The sequence below is a fragment of the Rhinolophus ferrumequinum genome, chromosome 23 (assembly GCF_004115265.2).
Source record: "Rhinolophus ferrumequinum isolate MPI-CBG mRhiFer1 chromosome 23, mRhiFer1_v1.p, whole genome shotgun sequence".
NCBI classification, from domain to species: domain Eukaryota; kingdom Metazoa; phylum Chordata; class Mammalia; order Chiroptera; family Rhinolophidae; genus Rhinolophus; species Rhinolophus ferrumequinum.
In genome coordinates this window covers 44,953,477-44,972,646 of record NC_046306.1, presented here as the reverse complement: position 1 = coordinate 44,972,646, position 19,170 = coordinate 44,953,477, and the positions used below count along the sequence as shown (strand labels likewise).

Genomic DNA, 19,170 nt, shown 5'->3' with positions numbered 1-19,170 from the left:
GGATTGCCCTATTTTTATTTCATTTCATCAAAGAGAAAGTAAGACCATCTTGCTCTGTTTTTTTACATCCATCACCTATTTCCAGAAGCCATTAAGGTTCTATCTGAAATGCTGAAATATGCTCAGAAACACTCCAATGATTCCTAGAAGGAATCAGCTCTGTTGGAATTACCCTGCCTGATTGGTGATCTCACTGAGCAAAAGATCTGAAATACACTCACCGCCCATCATCCGTTCCCTCCATAACCAGAAGCAAATAATCTCGTCTTTGCCATTTGCTGCTAGAATCCGTAAAATAAATCTTCCTCCCATCCCGAGTTATTGTAAGATCGTTCACAAAAGACATTTTCCTCCCCTCAATAGGTATGTCGGAGGACACCAACAGTTTCACTTCACCTGAAGGAGGAAGGAAGAAAGGAAGAAAAAGAAAAGAAAAGAAGGGGAAAAAGGAGGGAGAGAGAGACTTACTTTTATTCTAAGAACTTGTATCTCAATAATTTAAAAATATTAATTAGCCTGTTAAAAAGAAAAACTAAAATGAGCTTCTCCATGTCATGTGTCAGAAGACTTATTCCTTCTTTTTCTTTTCGTTTTCAATTTATTGGGATTTCACTGATATGTAGTATATAAACCAAAAACAATAAAAGAACAAGACAAACAAATGAGAAACAAAAACTCATAGACACAGACAGTAGTTTAGTGGTTACCAGAGGGTAAGAACTTATTCCTTCTTATAGTAAAAAAACAGAGTTTTCCTTTCTTTCATCTGTTAGCTGATGAATTTTTTTAGACTAACTTCATTAAAGCAAAACCCTTCTTCTAAGGATGAGGAACTTTCTTTTATCGAGACCAACTGACTTAAAAATCTATTAAGAGTCTTAGGTAAAAGGCAATTTTTTCTATTTGCTTGTTTGAGAGAAATATAAAATGTTCCATTTATCTGCTTTTAAATAAAGAAATAAGAGTAGTAGTAAGTTTTTTAAGTAGTAGAATGAACATTTATTGAGTACTAAGCTCTTTCCATGTATAATATCATTTAAACCCTCACAACAATCCCACGAGGCAGGCAACTACATTATTCCTGTTTCATGGATGAAGAAAGTGTGCACAGAGAGGCTAAGTAACTTGCATAGTCTCACAGCCAGTCACCCAGGCAGTCGATCTGTGGTGCCTGAGCCCAAGGCCCCACGTACCATCCATGATAACAGACTCCTCCATACCATGACCCTCCCCTGCTGAAGCACATACAGCAAATGTTACAGCACTGGTCAAGCTGACGTCATGACCAGTCAGGGGAGAAGAATGGGAGGAGGAACTGGAGACAGAAGAAAATGAAAAGACAGAGATGAAGGGGAAGGATGAAAGAGAAGACTGAGAGGTGGAAGACAAGACATAAAGAAAGATACAAAAAAATAAAGATGGAAGGAGAAGGTCTAACATCCTCAAAATAAATCCTCTTGAGCCCCATGGCTAAAACACAAACACCAGAGGAAATTAGGGTACTGACCAAATGCAGTCATGAGTAGGGATTTATATGGTATTTATACCAGCTGATATTTGTAGGCAATGCTTTCAGTACTATTCAATGAGTATGAAAATATTAGAGTTTCCAATAGATTGTATTGAACAAATTCTATTAAATCCACTTATGCACATATTGTTTAAAAGATGTGAAATCATCACAGAAGCAAACAAGATATTATCACATACGTTTCCAGGGATTTACTTCAAATAGCCCCTTGTATGCATCAGCCACAAAAAGGGTCCCGTTCGGCCCTGCCCGGATGCCCAGGGGTCTCCCACAAGCAGGCTCATCATCTTGGGTTTCTAGGGAAACAAACGGACAGGAATCGGTGGCTGATCCAATATTGTGCCTGTGCCCCATCAGTGTCCAAGCACCTCATCCATATCTTCCTAAATATGCATAGTGCTATAGAGAACAAAAAAGACCATGGCATTAGGGACAGACCCACCCCCCAGTAATCTAGCCCCCTGGAACTTAGGACAACTGACCAGCATGTCCAGAAGGACCACCTGAGAATCCAGATCTGGACATATTCACAGAAATTGGTACCCAAGAATCACGTTCACATCAGCATCCCAAGACTTGAACAGTTAACTCAGGGACATCAAGGACCCATGCTTCAATTCCAGAATCCCCCCAGAACCTCAGGAGTTGAGAGCTTAATCCTGAATACTGTGTCCATCTAGGAGCATGATGATTTTCTCTCCATCTAGCATAAAGGGCGAGTTACTATTTTATTCCTTAGATTAACTCTCCTGTTCTACACTCTTTTGATAAACCTGTGACAATGCATATTTACTGCAGGTTATTCACTGTAGGGTGCTTAATGCAAGGATCCTTGCTCCAGGGTCCCCACTGTGGGGTACTAACTGCAGGGTGCTTCCTGTGGGGTGCTTATTGCAGGGTGCCAACTGTGGGGTGCTTTATTCCAGATATACCCACTGTGGTGTGCTTACTCGGGAACGCACTGCAGGGATCCTTACTGCAGGGGTACCCACTGTGGAGGGCTTACTACAGGGGTGCTTCTGCAGGGTATTTACTACAGAGTGTTCAGTGCAGGGTTGCTTACAGCAAGATGCTACTGTGAAGTGCTCACTGTAGTGGTACTTACAGCAGGATGTTTACTACAGGGTGCTTGCTGCGGGGTGCTTACAGCAGGGGTGCTTGCTGCGGGGTGCTTACAGCAGGGGTGCTTGCTGCGGGGTGCTTATTACAGGGCATTTACAACCAAAATATGGAGTGGAAAAAGAGGTTCAAGAACCAGATGTAGAGTAGATTCCATCACAAGAACCGCGTGTGGTTGGCTGTGAGTATCCACGAACAGAGGGATATCTGAAAACTTATTCATTAAAATGTTAATCTGAGAACACTCTGGGTGATTTTTTTACTTTCTTCTTTGTACGTTTGTGTTGTTCACATTTCACAATAAAAATGCATCATTTTTACAAAAATATTCTAGCTATTAAAAATGATAACAAATAAGAAGTCCGGACTGCCAGTGTTTAAAAAGTGAGATTCTTCTACTCTAGTTTTCTAAAATTGGAGTGACATCAGGATATTTTCACTTAGAATGACACTGCTGAAATTCCTGAGAAGCTAATGCCAACTGCTTTGCTAATAGCAACACTCAGACAACACCTATTAATCTTCTCCAAGTTACCTCAAAAGTGAACATGGGCCTCTGCAGAATAACGAGGAGCAGGGCCCAAGAGGTAACCAGCAGGTGCCATGGCCACTGCCTAGATGGGTAAGAACTGCAACGCAAGGTGACAACCAGGCACTATGAGGTCCAGGAACCACTGGCAAATAAAGAGCATGTAGTAACACCAAAGTCAGGCCATGTGCCAGATGGTGGGGGCTGTTTATCGCCGAGGGTGAACCTGACTTACATAAGGCCATTCAGCACCTTTCTGAATGAATGGAAGAGACATACATCAGGGGGGCTGTCACTGACTTACTGCACGGGCCCGACCCAAAACGGGCGATGGTCTCTACTTCACCGCTTTCAAATTTTATGATCCGGCCATCTAATGTACCAGTAAACATCGCATCTGTTTAAAAAAGAAGAAGAAATATGAGTGTTACTGGGTTAGCCTAACAACTGTGATCATACCGCCTTCTACAACAGAGGTGCCTTGTGGGTGTTTTTTATCTCCAGAGAGGAAATGGCAGTTCTGAATATGAAGGAGAACTGATATCTGGGATCAAAAAGTCCTTAAAATCTGCAACAATAAAAACATGGGGGCCTGGGTCATCAGCCTGTGGGGCCTGAATCTGACACTGGAGCAAGGGTGCAGCAGACACCAGTCAGTCATAAAACCGTGAGGATTTTCTACTCTAAGAGCATGGGCTCTTGGGCTGGCACTCAGGCACACATGGTCATGTCTGCATCACATCAGTGTCTGCTATTGAGGCTGATCATATCCAACTAAAGGGGAAGAACTGCTAGGAAGTCCCTCAGGATATAATTAAAGCAGATTAAGTGCTCATTTCAACAGCACAAATGCTAAAATTGGAAAAATACAGAGATTAGCATGGCCGCCAAACAAAGATAACACGCAAATTCATGAAACATTACATAGTTTTTAAATGTATTTTACAAGCTCTAGGGCAACCACTAAAAAAGCTTTTAAAAATGTAACTGATATGCTAAGAAAGGAGAGAAAATGGAATCATATAAAACTACAAAATGCAGAAAGACAGTGGAAGAAATAATTAGAAACAAAAAACAAGGGCAATGAATATAAAACAGTAACAAATATTAAAGACACTAACCCAACTGTATCAATTATTGTTTTAAACATCAACGATCTCAATACACCAACTGAAAGACAGACCTGCCCCCTTAGCACAGGAGGCAGCGCGTCAGTCTCATAACCTGAAAGACAGAGACTTTGGGGGACAGGGTGAAAAAGATGAAGGGATTAAGAAGTACAAATTGGTAGTTATAAAACAGTCACAGGAATGTAAAGTAAAACATAGGGAATATAATCAATAACACGGTAATAGCTATGTACAGGGCCAGCTGAGTACTAGACTAGTCAGGGCGATCACCTCTTAAATTATACAAACGTCTAACCACTATACTGTACACCTGAAATTAATATGAAATTACACTGAATGTTACCTGTAATTGAAAAATTAACAAAGGGGGGAAAGGTGAAGGGGAATAAGAGGTTCAAATCTCCAGGTATAAAACAAATAAGTCATGGAGATGTAATGTACATCATGGGAAATATAGTCAATATATTGTGATAGCATAGTATGGTGTGTCAGATAGCTGCTGGACTTATCATGGCGATCCCTTCTTTAGGTATATAAATGTTGAACAAATATGGTGTGCACCTGAAACTAACATAATGTTGTATGTTAGCTATATTTTTTACTAAAAATCTTTAAAAAAAAAGAAATACGTAGTAATATATATAGTAATATATTACTATATATAGAAGTATATAGTAATATAAATTAAAAATAAAGAAATGGAGAAAGATACTCGTATATCATGCCAGCACTACACAAAAGCAAGTGAGAATAGCTGTATTAAACTCAGACAGAACCAACTTCAGAGCAAAGTTGTCAAGGATAAAAAGGACCATTGATAATGAAAAAGGGTCAGTTCTCCAAGAAGACATCCTTAATATTTATGTGCCTAATAACAAATCATCAAAATATATCAGATAAAGTTGATAGGACTGCAAGGAGAAATAGATAAATCCACTGTTAGAGTTGGCGACTTCCACATCCCTCTATCAGAAATGGACAGGTCCTGCAAACAGAAAATCAGTGAGGACAGAGTTGAACTCCACAGCATCGTGGATCAACTGGATATATAATTGACGTCTATCAACTACATCATCCAAACATACTAGAATATATACATTCTTCTCAAGATCACATGGAACCTTCACCAAGACAGAACACATTGTAGGCAATGAAACACACCTTAACAAATTTAAAAGGGTAGAAATTATACAGTTGCTCTCAGACAACCATGGAATTAAACTAGGAATCAACAACAGAAAGACAGCTGGAAAAATCCCCAAATACTTGGAGACTAAATAACACACATTTTTAAATAACACATGGGTGAAAGAAGAAATCTCAAGATAAATTAAAAAACATTTTGAACTAAATGAAAATTTAAAAAAACTTATCCAAGTTTGTGGGATGCAGCAAAAGCAATGCTCTAAGAGAAATTTTCAGCATCAAATGCATATATTAGAAGAGAGGTCTAAAACCAACCATCTAAGCTTCCATCTTAGGAAACTAGAAAAAGAAGAGCAAATTAAATCAAAGGTAAGCAAAAGAAAGAAATAGTAAAAATTAGAACACATATCAATGAAATTGAAAACAGGAAATCAATAGAGAAAAATCAACAAAACTAAAAGTTGGTTCTTTGAAAAAACCAATAATATTGATGAATCGTCTAGTCAGACTAAAAAGAGAGCAGATGCAAATCACCAATCTCAGAAATGAAAGAGGAAACATCACTACAGACCCCATGGACATTAAAAAGATAATAAAGGAACACCATGAACAATTCTATGCCCTCAAGTATGATCAACTAGATGAAATGGACCAATTCCTTGAAAGACACAATTTGCCAAAACTCACACAAGATGAAATAGACAATCTGAATAGGCCTATATCTACTGAAGAAATGAATCAATAATTAATAACCTTCCCACACAAAAAACACCAGGCTAAGATGGGTTCACTGGTGAATACTACCAAACATTTAAGAAAGAGATAATACCAATTCTCTACAATCTCTTCCAGAAGACAGTAGCAGAGGGAATAATTCCTAACTCATTCTATGAAGCCAGCATTGCCCCAATACCATAACCAGACAGAATTATTATTAAAAAAACTATGGACCAATATCTCTCATGAATAAAAATACAGAAGTCCTCAACAAATTATTAGCAAATTGAATCCAACAATGTATAAAAAGAATTACATACCCAACCATGCAGGATTTATCCCAGGCATGCAAGGCTAGTTCCATTTGAAAATCAATAAAGTAATCCATAATATCAACAGGCTAAAGAAAAATCACATGATCATATTAACAGATGCAGAAAAAACATGTGACAAAGTCCAACAGCCATTCATGATAAAACTTTCAGCAAACTGGGAATATAGGGGAACTTTCTCAACTTGATAAAGAACATCTATTTAAAAAACTCTACAGCTAACATCATATTTAATGGTGACAAACTAGAAGGTTTCCCACTGAAATCAGGAACAAGGCAAGGATGTCCCTTCTCACTACTCCTTTACAATATTGTACTAACAGTCTTAACTAATGCCGTAAGACAAGAAAAGGAAATAAAAGCTAATACTGATTGGGAAGGAAGAAATGAAATTGTCTTTGTTCACAGATGACAGGATTGTCTATGTAGAAAATCCAAAAGAATCAAAAAACAAACAAAAACAAAAAAACCCCTCCTGGAACTAATGAGCGATTATAGCAAGGTTGCAATATACCAACAATGAACAAATTTGAAATTAAAAACAGAATACTATTTACATTAGCATCCAAAAGAATAAAATATTGAGGTCTAAATATAACATGTACAAGATCTATGTAAAAAAACTACAAAATTCTGCTGAAAGATCAAAGAACTAAATAAATGTAGAGATAGCCCATGTTTATGGGTACAAAGATTCAATACTGTCAAGATGTCAGTTCTCCTTATAGATTCAAAGTAATCCCAATCAAAATCCCAGCAAGTTATTTTATAGATATCCACAAACTGATTCTAATGTTTATATGGAAAAGCAAAAGATCCAGAATAGCCAACACAATACTGAAGAAGAACAGCAAAGTCAGAGGAATGTCACTACTTGACTTCAAGACTTACTATAAAGCCACAGTAATCAAGATAATGTGGTAACGGCAAAAGAATATACAAATAGATCAGTGGAACAGAATCGAGTCCAGAAACAGATCCACATAAATGTAGTCAACTGATCTTTGATAAAGGAGCAAAAGCAATACAGTGGAGCAAAGTCTTTTTCGCAAATGGTGCTGGAAAAATTGGACACCCACATGCAACACAAAATGAATCTAGACACAGACCTTACATCCTTCACAAAAATTAGCTCAAAATGAATCACAAACTTAAATGTAAAATGCAAAACTATAGAACTCCTAGAAGATAACATAGGACATAACTAGTTAACCTTAGGGGTAGTGATGATATTTTAGATACAATTGTAAAGGCACAATCCATGAAAGAAATAATTGATAAGCTGGACTTCATTAAAATTAAAAACTTCTGCTCTATAAAGACACTGTCAAGAGAATGAGAAGACAAGCCACAGACTGGGAGAAAATATTTGCAGAAAACAAACTAATAAAAGAATCTTATCCATTAATATGCAAAGAACTCTTAAAATTCAAGAATAAGGGCAGCCAGATGGCTCAGTTGGTTAGAGCGCAAGCTCTTAACAACAGGGTTGCCCGCTGGATTCCCACATGGGCCAGTGAGCTGCACCCTCAACAACTAGGTTGAAGGCAAGGAACTGCTGCTGAGCTGCTGTGGGCGGCCGGATGGCTCAGTTGGTTAGAACACGAGGTTTAAGTCCTGCATGGGATGGTGGTCTGCACCCCCAGTAACTAGATTGAAAATGGCGACTGGACTTGGAGCTGAGCTGCACCCTCCACAACTAGACTGAAGGACTATGACTTGACTTGGAGCTGATGGGTCCTGGAAAAAACCACACTGTTCCCCAATATTCCCCAGTAAAAATAAAAAATTTAACAATAAGAAAATGAACAACCCAATTTTAAAAATTGCCAGAAGAGTTAAACAGACACCTCACCAAAATAAGAAATACAGATGGCAAATAAGCATATGAAAAGATGCTCAATAGCATATTTCATTAGGGAAATGCAAATTATTAGGTTGGTGCAAAAGTAATTGCGTTTTTTGCAATTTTTAACCTTTTAAACCACAATTACTTTTGCACCAACCTAATAAAACAATGAGATACCACTACACACCTATTAGAATGGCCAAAATGTGGAACACTGACAACACCAAATGGTGGTGAGATTGCAGAGCAACAAGAACTCTCACGCAGTGCTGGTGGGAATACAAAATTGTACTGCCATTTTGGAAGACAGTTTGCAGGTTTCTTACAAAAGGAAATATACTTCTACCATAAGATCCAGCAGTTGTGCTCCTTGGTATTTACCCAAACGAGTTGAAAACATGCCCATACAAAAATCTACATATGGACATTTATAACAGCTTTATTAATAATTGACAAAACTTGGAAGCAACCAAGATGTCCTTCAATCGGTGAACAGACAAACTGTAGTACATCTAGACAATGGATTATTCAGGAATAAAAAGGAAAGAGCTATGAAGCCATGAAAAGACATGGAGGAAACTTAAATGCATATGACTAAGTGAAAGAAGCCAATATGAAAAGGCTACATGCTGTATTATTCCAACTACATGAAATTCTGGAAAAGGCAAAACTATGGAAGCAGTAAAATGATCACTGGTTGCCAGAGGTCAAGGAGAGGGAGGGATAAACAGGCCGAGCACAGAGGATTTTTAAGGCAGTGAAACTGCTCTGTATGATACGAAAATAATGGATACATGTCATTACACATTGTCCAAACCCATAGAACGTACTCCACCAACAGGGAACTCCAACCTAAACTATGGGCTTTAGGTGATGAGGATGTATCAATTATAACAAATGTACCATCTATTGTGGAACGCTGATAATGGGGAAGACTATGCAGGTGGGGTACGGGGTATCCGGGAAACCTCCCCCTCAATTTTGCTGTGAACCTAAAACTGCTCTAAAAGGTAAAGTCTAGTTTTAAAAAATTAAAGCACGTTAATTGGTGATTACTCCTGGGGCTGGTGCCTCTCTCCACTGTTTGCAACATGCCAGCCATCGCCTAGAACAACCTCCAGATGAGGCAGTACCTGCAGGGAGCTAACTGGGATAGGCCCCCACTGTGCCTAACCAAAAGTGTCACCAAGAAGATAACCAGTTCCTTTATCTGGTGACAGAGTACAATGAGACATTAGCCCAAGTGGAAAGGGAAAAAATAAGAAAAGCATTCTCTTTAAAAATTTAAAACAAAAAATCTCTTTAATTCCTCAAAGTTCCAGTTTAAAACATCAATATTTGACTTTTCACCAAACACAAAATTTGTAAATTTTATTATTAACAAACATCATGTCTTTTTAGAAGAAACATGGAGTTCTGTCATGAAATACTTATCCCTTTTAAAGCAATGTTGACTTTGCCAGCCAAACAAACGAACAATTGCAGAAATATCTTTGGGTCCCACATCAAAAAGCAGGAGCGACCCTAAGCTGCCTTCAAAATAAAACAGAGAAGCACCCCAGACGCAAGTATCCACAACTACTTCACGGAAAGCATACGGCACTGTGGAATGAGGAACAGAGTGCCCAGTTAAGCTGCTCAGAAATCGTCACACCATTTTAAGTTCAGCAACCTTTTCATTAACTTTATCTTTTGATTCCTAAGCCTAATTCTCATTCTAACAGAAAATGACCTCTTTCAAGTGGCTAGAGACTCAAGTATTAGGATCAGACCCAATTCTATTTCTTAGGTTTGGGCAAGTCTGACGAAGAAAGCTAACCTTAAATATACCCACCAAAGAGAGCTTTAAAAAAATAAAAAATAAAAAAATAGTGGAAATACTGAAAATTGTCCATATTCTTTTCAAAAATGACATCTATACAAAGACAAACTGAACTAAGAAACAATTTCCTCTCAAGTAATACCTACCTAACTTTGATAAATGAACTAAACATCACTGTCTGCATTTTTTCTTTTTCCTTTCATTTTAATGGGTCCAACACTTTGAGCAGAATAAAGTACTCTACATACATGAACTCAAAATCACCCAGTACTGAAATGGCCCACAACTTGGAGAGCTGAGATGTTCCTGTGGGATGTCTGCTCAACAAGCACATGAATCCTCAGCTAAGGATGCAGAGGACCCCTCACCCAGGAGCAGGGTAACACTGTGACTACTACAGAATCCCTCCTTCAAGCAACAGACAGCCTCCATGACACCCCCAGTCAGACTCTGCAATTCCAGATGTTTACTTACCCCCAATATTTGCTATTGATTCTGGCCCAACAAGTTGATTTTCAAATAGCCTTTCCGCCTTTCGTAACTTTGTATTTGGTTGCAGAACACCAAGCAAGAGAGGGGGTTCTTTGAAGCTGTAAAATAATGCAATTATAGGGATTTATCTACAGAAAATACATTTAAAAATGTTTACTGAGGACCTACAACATGCATAATTCTGTTTGATAAATGGGTTCATTCCAATAATATCCTTATAATAATATCCTTATTTGCCAGAAACACAAAGATTAAGAAAAAAACTGTCCTGGGATCTCAGAAAAGGTCATAGTACTAAATAAATATGAAAATATAAGTAGGGTTAATGCAAGAACTTGGGCAATCGCCTGCCACCTGAGACTACCCCAGGGCCTCCACCCACCTGAGCTCTTGTCACTTGTCCAATGCCTCACAGCAGGTTAGATCTCCTCACACCCTCTGATTCACACACCCTTGCATTTCCAGTCCCAGCGGTTGCCCTCCCACTAGAGACCAATGGAGATGAAGGGGAGCCGTGGGGACATTTCACAGCCTTACTTCCTGCTTCATGGAGAAGACAGGAAAAAGACGAGGAGGCCCTCCTGCAAATGGCACCACGGCCCCGTCGTACAGCACCAGCGCATTCTCAGGACCCACCTGGCTTCTCTCTGAAGCCAGCCTCCACTGGGCCCTGGAGCCCTCCCTTTGCACAGACTGGGCTCCATGAACTCTTCCCTCTCCTCTAGTCCTTCCCACCCATATGCAAACATGCGGTTTCTCCCAATCCAACAGCAAATAATGCTGATGCCGCCTCCAAAAGAAAGACATCACTGAACCTCTTTGTCACATGTCCTCTGCTACCACCCTGGTCCAAGCCACCGTCTTCTCTCCCCTGCTTCCTCCCTTCTCCCCTACAGTCTATTCTCAACCCAGCGTCCCATGTGAACCCTGTAGTTAGATCACAGCATTTGTCTGCCCAGAGCCCTGTGGTGGCCCCGTCACAGGCGGAGCCGAAGTCCTTGCAGTGGCTCTTAGCCCTACGCCACCTAGCGTATCAGCTCCCTCACCTCCTCTCCCAGTAGTTCACTCTGATCCTCCACACCAGCCGCTCCCTGCTGCTTCTCGACTGCACTGGGCCTCTCCCATCTTAATACTTTGCACTGGCTGTTCCTCCACCCTCACCTTCTCAGTGAGGCCTGCTCTGACCCCCCGATTTAATATTCAATACCTTCCCCCAAAGCCCGTCCCCCCGCATTTGGTTCATAGCCCTTGTCAGCTTCTCACTTCTGTTACGTTTATTGTCTGTCTATCTTTACTAGAGCACATGAGATCAGCGATTTGTTCTGGGTTCTTTGCTGTTGTATCCCAAGCACCGGCACACAGGAGGCTCTCAATGAACACTGCAGCCTCCTACAGTGAGGGGGATCAGGGAGGGGGGTTATCTCCCAATTCCCTTACCACCCTGCCCTCCAGCAATGCAGGTTCCTAGCCACCCCACCAGAGTGGGAGAACCAAGGGGGAGGGAACGGTTGAGGATGTGGAATCATGGAAAAGCTCTCTGTCACCACCTGTGTGGGCACCTATGCAGCACAGCTGCCCCTCTTTCATTCTCTGCCCTGGCCCCAAATTATGGCTTTCTACCTGTTTGGAAAAACAAACAAACAAACAAACAAACAAACAAAAAACACTCTTGGTTTAACTAGGAGTTTTATTTCCAAAGGAAAAGCAGGACTGCCACCTGCATGTTTTGGTGAAAAAAGCCTGGGCAATGGAGTTGGACATACCTGGGTTCAAATTCTGACCTTGGTAATGTCACACCTCCCAATGTACATGTGAAGACTGAACAACAGACAAGCACACAGAGCCCAGGGATAGAGGAGTGTACACTTGACACTCAGCCAGCCCCTCTCACCCGGTCCTTGGACCTTGCATGATTCCCTACACACAGGAAATATTTGTAGAATCAAACTAATCAGTATATCGCTCACTGTTCCTGCCCACATGGAGCCTGAGTATTATCTCAATAGGGAGACAAGAAGAAAACTTATCTGTGAAAATACAAAGGACAGGCAAGAAAGGGCCCCCACTCCTGCAGCTGGGCAACAGAAGCACCAAGGAAGACTTGCCCCAGGAAGCCCAAATCAGCACTCATGGACCAGCCAGGACACGTGGACTCTGGTTAAAGCCAGCGACCTTCTGTTAACTCTTACTAACTCCGGTTAACTCCTATTAACTCCTGCTAAGTCCTGCTAACTCTGTGTGTCAAATGTATCCTGAAAGACACTAGTCAACATCCTCCACAAATCAGATGTCACATATATTATGTCTATAACAGTCTTCTAATCTTCCAAAAAGGAAAAGAAGGTGGCTTTGCACAGCAGGTTTTTGGCAAAGCGCTGAAGCCTTCCAGGTGGCTTTGCTCCCTAGAACTGAAATCAACTGCATAACAATCTGCTCTGGAAGGGTTCCACCCTTCCCAGTCCCTGGTCTGTCTGTTCTGATTTCTCAGAGATTTCTAAACGTGATCACGGAGGTCATCTAGCCCCTGAAGGTAGGTTCCCCAAGGCAATGCCATTGCTGACCTCCTGACCTGCCCGTCGGCCTGATCAAATTGATCATGGCGCGCCCCCCTCAGCCTGGGAGACGACCAAGACAGAGCAAAAGCTGGTAGCTCTGCTTTCCTGTCTTCATCAAAACTGCATCACTAGCCCCAGACAGTGGGTCTCCCCCTTCCTTGCTGTTTTTGCTCTGAACAGTTTTAAAGAAGCCTTTTTTGCTGTTATCATTAGCATTTTCCCCAAACCTCAGTTTATTTCTGTTCTTACACTTTCTGCCAGTCTTCTGCTTTTATTCTGCATTTTGGCGTACATGCTTCCAATTTTTGAGCAAGTCATTCCATAAATCTGAGCTTGTAGGAGAGATCCTATCAGCCACACTTGTTTTACCAGGTTTCTCCTCCCTTCCTTCCTCATCAGGCTCATCTACTCCCCAGGCAGAAATCATCTGCTCAACTTCATATCCTTACTGGGCCATGTTTCCTTTCAGTTTCTGGTCACTAGTACATACCCATCTTGCTCTGAATTTCTTCACCACTCTTTCCACACATAAATTCACCTTTACTGAGATCAAAGGTCATCAGTCACTTAAGCTCCCACTCCAACCCAGAAACTCCGCCTTCACCTGCTCTCTCCAATTTCCTCCTCTTTCCCAAGGCTAGCTCCCTAGCCCAGGCTTTGATCTCCAGCTATGGACACAGTTCACTCTCTCACCTTACCAACTTGACAGAAAAGCCCACATCAGTTTCTATTTGGGGTAGGCTGAGCCACATCCTTCCACATGTTGAGAGGGGTTAGCAAAAGAGAGGCCCCTTCCCCCAATGAGTCCTAGAACCCCCTTGGAGAGAAAGATACGTGCAAAGGTACACTGACACATCAGGAATTACAGAGCAAACATGTTTATTATGAGTCAAGAGTGCCCAGGATTTCACCCATTCTCAATCTTATACAAGCTAATAATGTTTAAGCAATAGCTTGTACTTTTACTCATTCTAAATTCAACTAAAAGTTGACTTTTCTATATGTATGTCAATCTAAGATCAGAACTGTGTCCTCTGTATCCAACTGGATACCTGCCTCAAGCATACTAGGTGCTGAATACATTTTTAGTGAACTGAATCCAATATAGAATCTTAAGTTTTACTTACAAAACACCAACACATTATATAGTTGTATATGTTATATTCAGTCTATAATGAGATGTGCTTCTTTCTCAAGTTTTTCAGTCTATAATAAGCTGTGGACTTACTCACTTAAAATAAACTTCAGACAGCCCACCTTTCCGGGCAGTTGCAATTTTGCAAGGGAAAACAGGAACTTAGTGAACCAGACTGCGCAACCTTCTTACACCACCTTGTCCTTGATGTCATAAGTCATAAATACCAGTAAGAACCTGGCTCTATGTTACTCTAATTAAAAATGTGAATACATTTCACGGGACCCCTTAGGTATATATTATTTTTTCAAGTTATAATGGACTGCATTATTCATAGATCCCCACTGATGAAAGGTAACGTAAGAAAAAGAGACAACTACTTACAAGTTTTTTTAAAAATCAGTTACTTATAAAATCTAAACAAGGTAACTTACACTTTTTTAATTAAATTTACTGGGATGACATTGGTTAATAAAACTATATAGGTTTCAAATATGCATTTCTATAATACATCATCTATGTATTATTTGTGTGTTCACCACCCAGGTCAGTTCTCATTCCATCACCATATATTTAACCTTTGTTTGTATGTGCTTTTGCCACTCCATATGAATTCAGGTTAATTGTGTCTAATATTTAAGCTTCTCTTATTTGGGATTTTTCTTATTTTTGTTTTTGGTTTGTACAGTTTTGTTTTTGAAACAATAACATGAGTACCATGCATATATTCTGTGGAACATCTAATTCAACATAAAACACAGGCACTAAAGAAATTACAAATCTCTACTTCTCAAAATAACTTACCTTTCAGACCAGATTGGTTTAATTACTCTAGAAATCATCCCAGCCTATTATATTATGCTGAGCTACCCCTCCCAAGAATTGCCGTGGCAGCTCACCTGAGAGGCTGTGGATCTATGGGAGAATCCAGAAACATGATAGCTCCAAGCAGAGGAACAATGAGGGAGGCAGCCAGCATCAAGAAGGTCACTCGGAAAACTCTGCCGCTAAAGGAGCTGCCAGAAATAAAATATACAAAGGCAATCAGCAGAGGCTCGGATGGTGACAAGCTCAGCTGATCTTTAAAGCCCTTTCACAGTAGAAGCAGGCCTCTCATCCAGTGTCCCCAGTACAAGGCCACCAACCTCTGTGGCTTGTGATGAAACTTTAGCACTATTTGCTAGAATTGGCAAACACACTTTTGTTCTTTTTCTTTTTTAAATCTTCCAGCTGTGGGACACTGTTATCAGTTATTTTCCAGATAATATGATAGGCTGTATCTTGAATCCTCTAACAAAATTTTAAAGAGGGAAAACTCAAAGAACTGATGAACACAAAAAGTAATGGGAATAGAGTGGCAATAAGGGAAGGGAGACACTCATCCACAGAGAAGAGAGCTGTTCCCCAAAAGCCAGTTTCCTGGTACGTGGATTCAAAGGAGCAGCACTCAGGACAGTGTGTCCCTAAGATTCGCAGGTTTTGTGGATAAATGAGACAGAGACAAATTCATGAAGCAGATGGAAGCAGAAGAACTTCCTGAGCATCTGATTCCCCAGTCATTTGCAGATCACACCTTTAAGAACTCAAAACATAATCCCACCTCTCCACCTGGAAGACTCTGATAGAAGCTAACAGTTATTTACGAAGAATCTTAAAATTACAATTCCAAGTCATCATAGCTAAAGCCCTGGTAAGATCTGAAAGCTGCCTTAGGAATCTTGCAATAAGTTTTTGGACAAATGACCAACAGTGACTAAAATCTCTCTCAAATGATTCTCACATGCATCATTACTCATCTAGTAAACAAGTGAGCATATTTAGCCTCTTGCTACTAAATAAACTTTACAGGATCATTATTTACTTTTATTAAGTGCATTCAAATTTACTAAACACTTGACATTAAGATTAACTTAAATAAAATCATGAGCTCCTAAGATGGAGAATCTTTTTCTATCAAAAAATAAGATGAGTTAAAGAAAAAAATCAAGACTCATATTTAACAAAATAAACTTGATTTAAGGGCAGTGTTTTGTTTGATTTTGACAGGATAGTATTCTGCTGTGTAAACTTGTTCCAGGTAGAAATGTGGGGGCCTGGATGCCAGTCCTAACTTCCCAACAACCAGCCAAACCACTGCAGGTGAGTCTCTTTACCCAAAGCCCACCAGTTCTCCTCCGTGAAATGGGGTGTGGGGTAGGGAACCTCAAAGTCCTACCCAGTTCTAAACATGCATGATTTTATTAAATGAATAAAGCAGAAAATAAATCATTCTGTTTCTATAGGGGTAGGTAGAAATGAAAGGCAAGGGTAAACGAAAGACAAAAGAGGGGAGAGAGAGAGGCTTTCATGGAGTGTCATCCTGTAGACATCTGGGACAGCACAAATAAAGAGTGTTTGAATTCTGCCAACAATCTTGAGTGGGCAGGAAACAGGTTCTCCCCTAGAGCCTCCAAAAAGAAACATACAGCCCTGTGACACCTTGATTTCAACATGGCGACCTGACCAGGACTTGTGAACTCCAGAATAAGATAATCAATTTGTGTTGTTTAAGCCACTAAGTGTGTGGTCATTTGTCACAGCAGCCATAGAAAACTAATACATTTTTCGAATTAAAGTAATTTTATTACCTGGAAGTGGGACACTGCTGTAATACCTAAAAATGTGGAAGTAGCCTTGAAATCAGGATGTGGGTAGAGGATAGAAGAATTCTGAGGAGAAGCATAGAAAAAGTCTAAATTTCCTTGAACACACTGTTAGTAGAAATGTAGATGTTAAAGACTCTGTTAGCAAGGGCTCAGAAGTGAGGAGCATGGTAGAGAAAACACACATCAGCTTAGAGAATACCTAAATCATCAGGAACTGTTACCAGAAATATGGACACAGAAGGCGCTGCTGGTGAGCACACACTATAAAAAGCTGAAGAGTTTAGAGCCCACCTGGTGCTCCCAAGACTGGCCAGCCCCTGGATCACCTATACCAGATAACCAGGGCAGCTCTAAACAAGGCCCAGAAATTCAGAACGGGCAGGCCCAGCATGGGCCTGGGAAACCTTTTCTGTTTTTTCCCCATGCTTCCCAGTTCTTCCTGATGTGCAGCTGGACACCACCAACATTATCTAGCTCCCTCCCTAATAAAAGAAGTCTATCAACACACCCTTGGCGGATCATCAGCTGGCCTCTATTGGAAAGTTCTGTGGTCACATTTTAGAAGTAGAACCTTAAACTCCTTGAGTAGTGCTGTCCAATGGAACTTTCTGCCATGATAGAAATATGAGCCACGTGTGGCTACTGAGCACTTGAAATGGGGCTAGCGTGTTATGTAACGGGGCCAAAGACCACGTCTGTGTATCAGCCCGTGGGTTATTTCTTCACTGCAGGCTATGAGACCCATTAGGTCAAAAGGCCCACCAGTGCCAAACTCCAATTTTTACATATTCAATTATTTTAAAATATAGCCCAAACAAGCAAATGTTTAGTCATTTATAGCCTGCCTACTTCCCATATTCTGTGAAACCTCACCTGACAGCTGTTGTCCAATGACAAGAGGGCCTTGTCCCAGAAACGGCGGCCCCTGAAGCTCTCTGACCCAGAGACTCCCCTTGACTAGGGAGCCCTTTCTCTGTTCCTGCCCTCCTCCCCTCAGGATTGTGGCCTCCCCTGCTGTGAGACATCCCCCCCCCACATGCAAACCTGTCAAAGTGTCACCCAATAAAGCCTGTGTGTGCTGCTGCCACCTCGTACTCATATCTTCTTCCTTCATCAGCCCCCAAATCCCTCAAACTCCCTACATAGCACAAATGAGGAACTAAATTCTTTATTTTAGTTCATTTTAATTAGTTTAAATTTAAATAGCTGCATATTGCCAAGTGGCTATGACATCAGACAGCAGCCTGATGGAGCATTTAATGTTTCTTCACAAGCAAGCATTAAATAATTACCTACATACATAGTATAGCCATAAAGAAAATGAAGTTTCATGCCCTCTGTTTACTCTAATATAAATAGGCAAAAGACAGACAGTGGCAAGTACAATGAAGAACAATACAGCGGGGGCCAGCCCGGTGGCTCAGGCGGTTGGAGCTCCATGCTCCTAACTCCGAAGGCTGCCGGTTTGATTCCCACATGGGCCAGTGGGCTCTCAACCACAAGGTTGCCGGTTCAGCTCCTCGAGTCCCGCAAGGGATGGTGGGCTCACCCCCTGCAACTAAGATTGAACAAGGCACCTTGAGCTGAGCTGCTGCTGAGTTCCCGGATGGCTCAGTTGGTTGGAGCGCGTCCTCTCAACCACAAGGTTGCCGGTTCGACTCCCACAAGGGATGGTGGGCTGTGCCCCCTGCAACTAGAAATGGCAACTGGACCTGGAGCTGAGCTGCGCCCTCCACAACTAAGATTGAAAGGACAACAACTTGACTTGGAAAAAAGTCCTGGAAGTACACACTGTTCCCCAATAAAGTCCTGTTCCCCTTCCCCAATAAAATCTTTAAAAAAAAATAAAGAACAATACAGCGGGCTCAGAGAGTAGAGTGATAGGGAAGGCTGGCAACACACAGTGGTCAAAGCTGATGACCTCTGAACAGAGAAATTCAATGAAGCTGGGAGAAATCAAATATCTGGGGCAGAGCAATGCAGAGGAAACAGTAGGATTCAACAAACCTTGGAACATGAGTGAACTATACATGTTTTAAGGAGTTAAGTTAAAGTCCCCATTCCCAAACCTTGACCACATTGGCAGAATGACCACAGCAGAGAGCATGAGGCAGAGTGAGTAAGGGGAAGGTGCTAGAACAGGTCAGGACCGCTGCCAGGGGCAGATC

General features: G+C 40.9%; 1 protein-coding gene and 1 non-coding gene across 3 annotated transcripts in view; one reads left to right on the top strand and one right to left on the bottom strand.

The window, feature by feature from the left end:
- The window catches only part of APMAP (adipocyte plasma membrane associated protein), a 39,118-nt gene that overhangs the window by 8,264 nt on the left and 11,684 nt on the right, over nucleotides 1–19,170 (bottom strand). For both annotated transcript variants that reach the window (XM_033094525.1, XM_033094526.1), the window contains exons 2-6: nucleotides 15,257–15,373; nucleotides 10,650–10,765; nucleotides 3,484–3,576; nucleotides 1,711–1,827; nucleotides 222–396 (exon numbers count right to left, since the gene is read on the bottom strand). In XM_033094525.1, coding sequence (XP_032950416.1) covers nucleotides 222–396; nucleotides 1,711–1,827; nucleotides 3,484–3,576; nucleotides 10,650–10,765; nucleotides 15,257–15,373 — 618 coding nt within the window. The remainder of the gene's footprint in view (nucleotides 1–221; nucleotides 397–1,710; nucleotides 1,828–3,483; nucleotides 3,577–10,649; nucleotides 10,766–15,256; nucleotides 15,374–19,170) is intronic.
- Nucleotides 4,008–4,111, top strand: LOC117016359 (U6 spliceosomal RNA). The gene has a single exon (XR_004421884.1). It is a non-coding gene; the product is annotated as a U6 spliceosomal RNA (small nuclear RNA).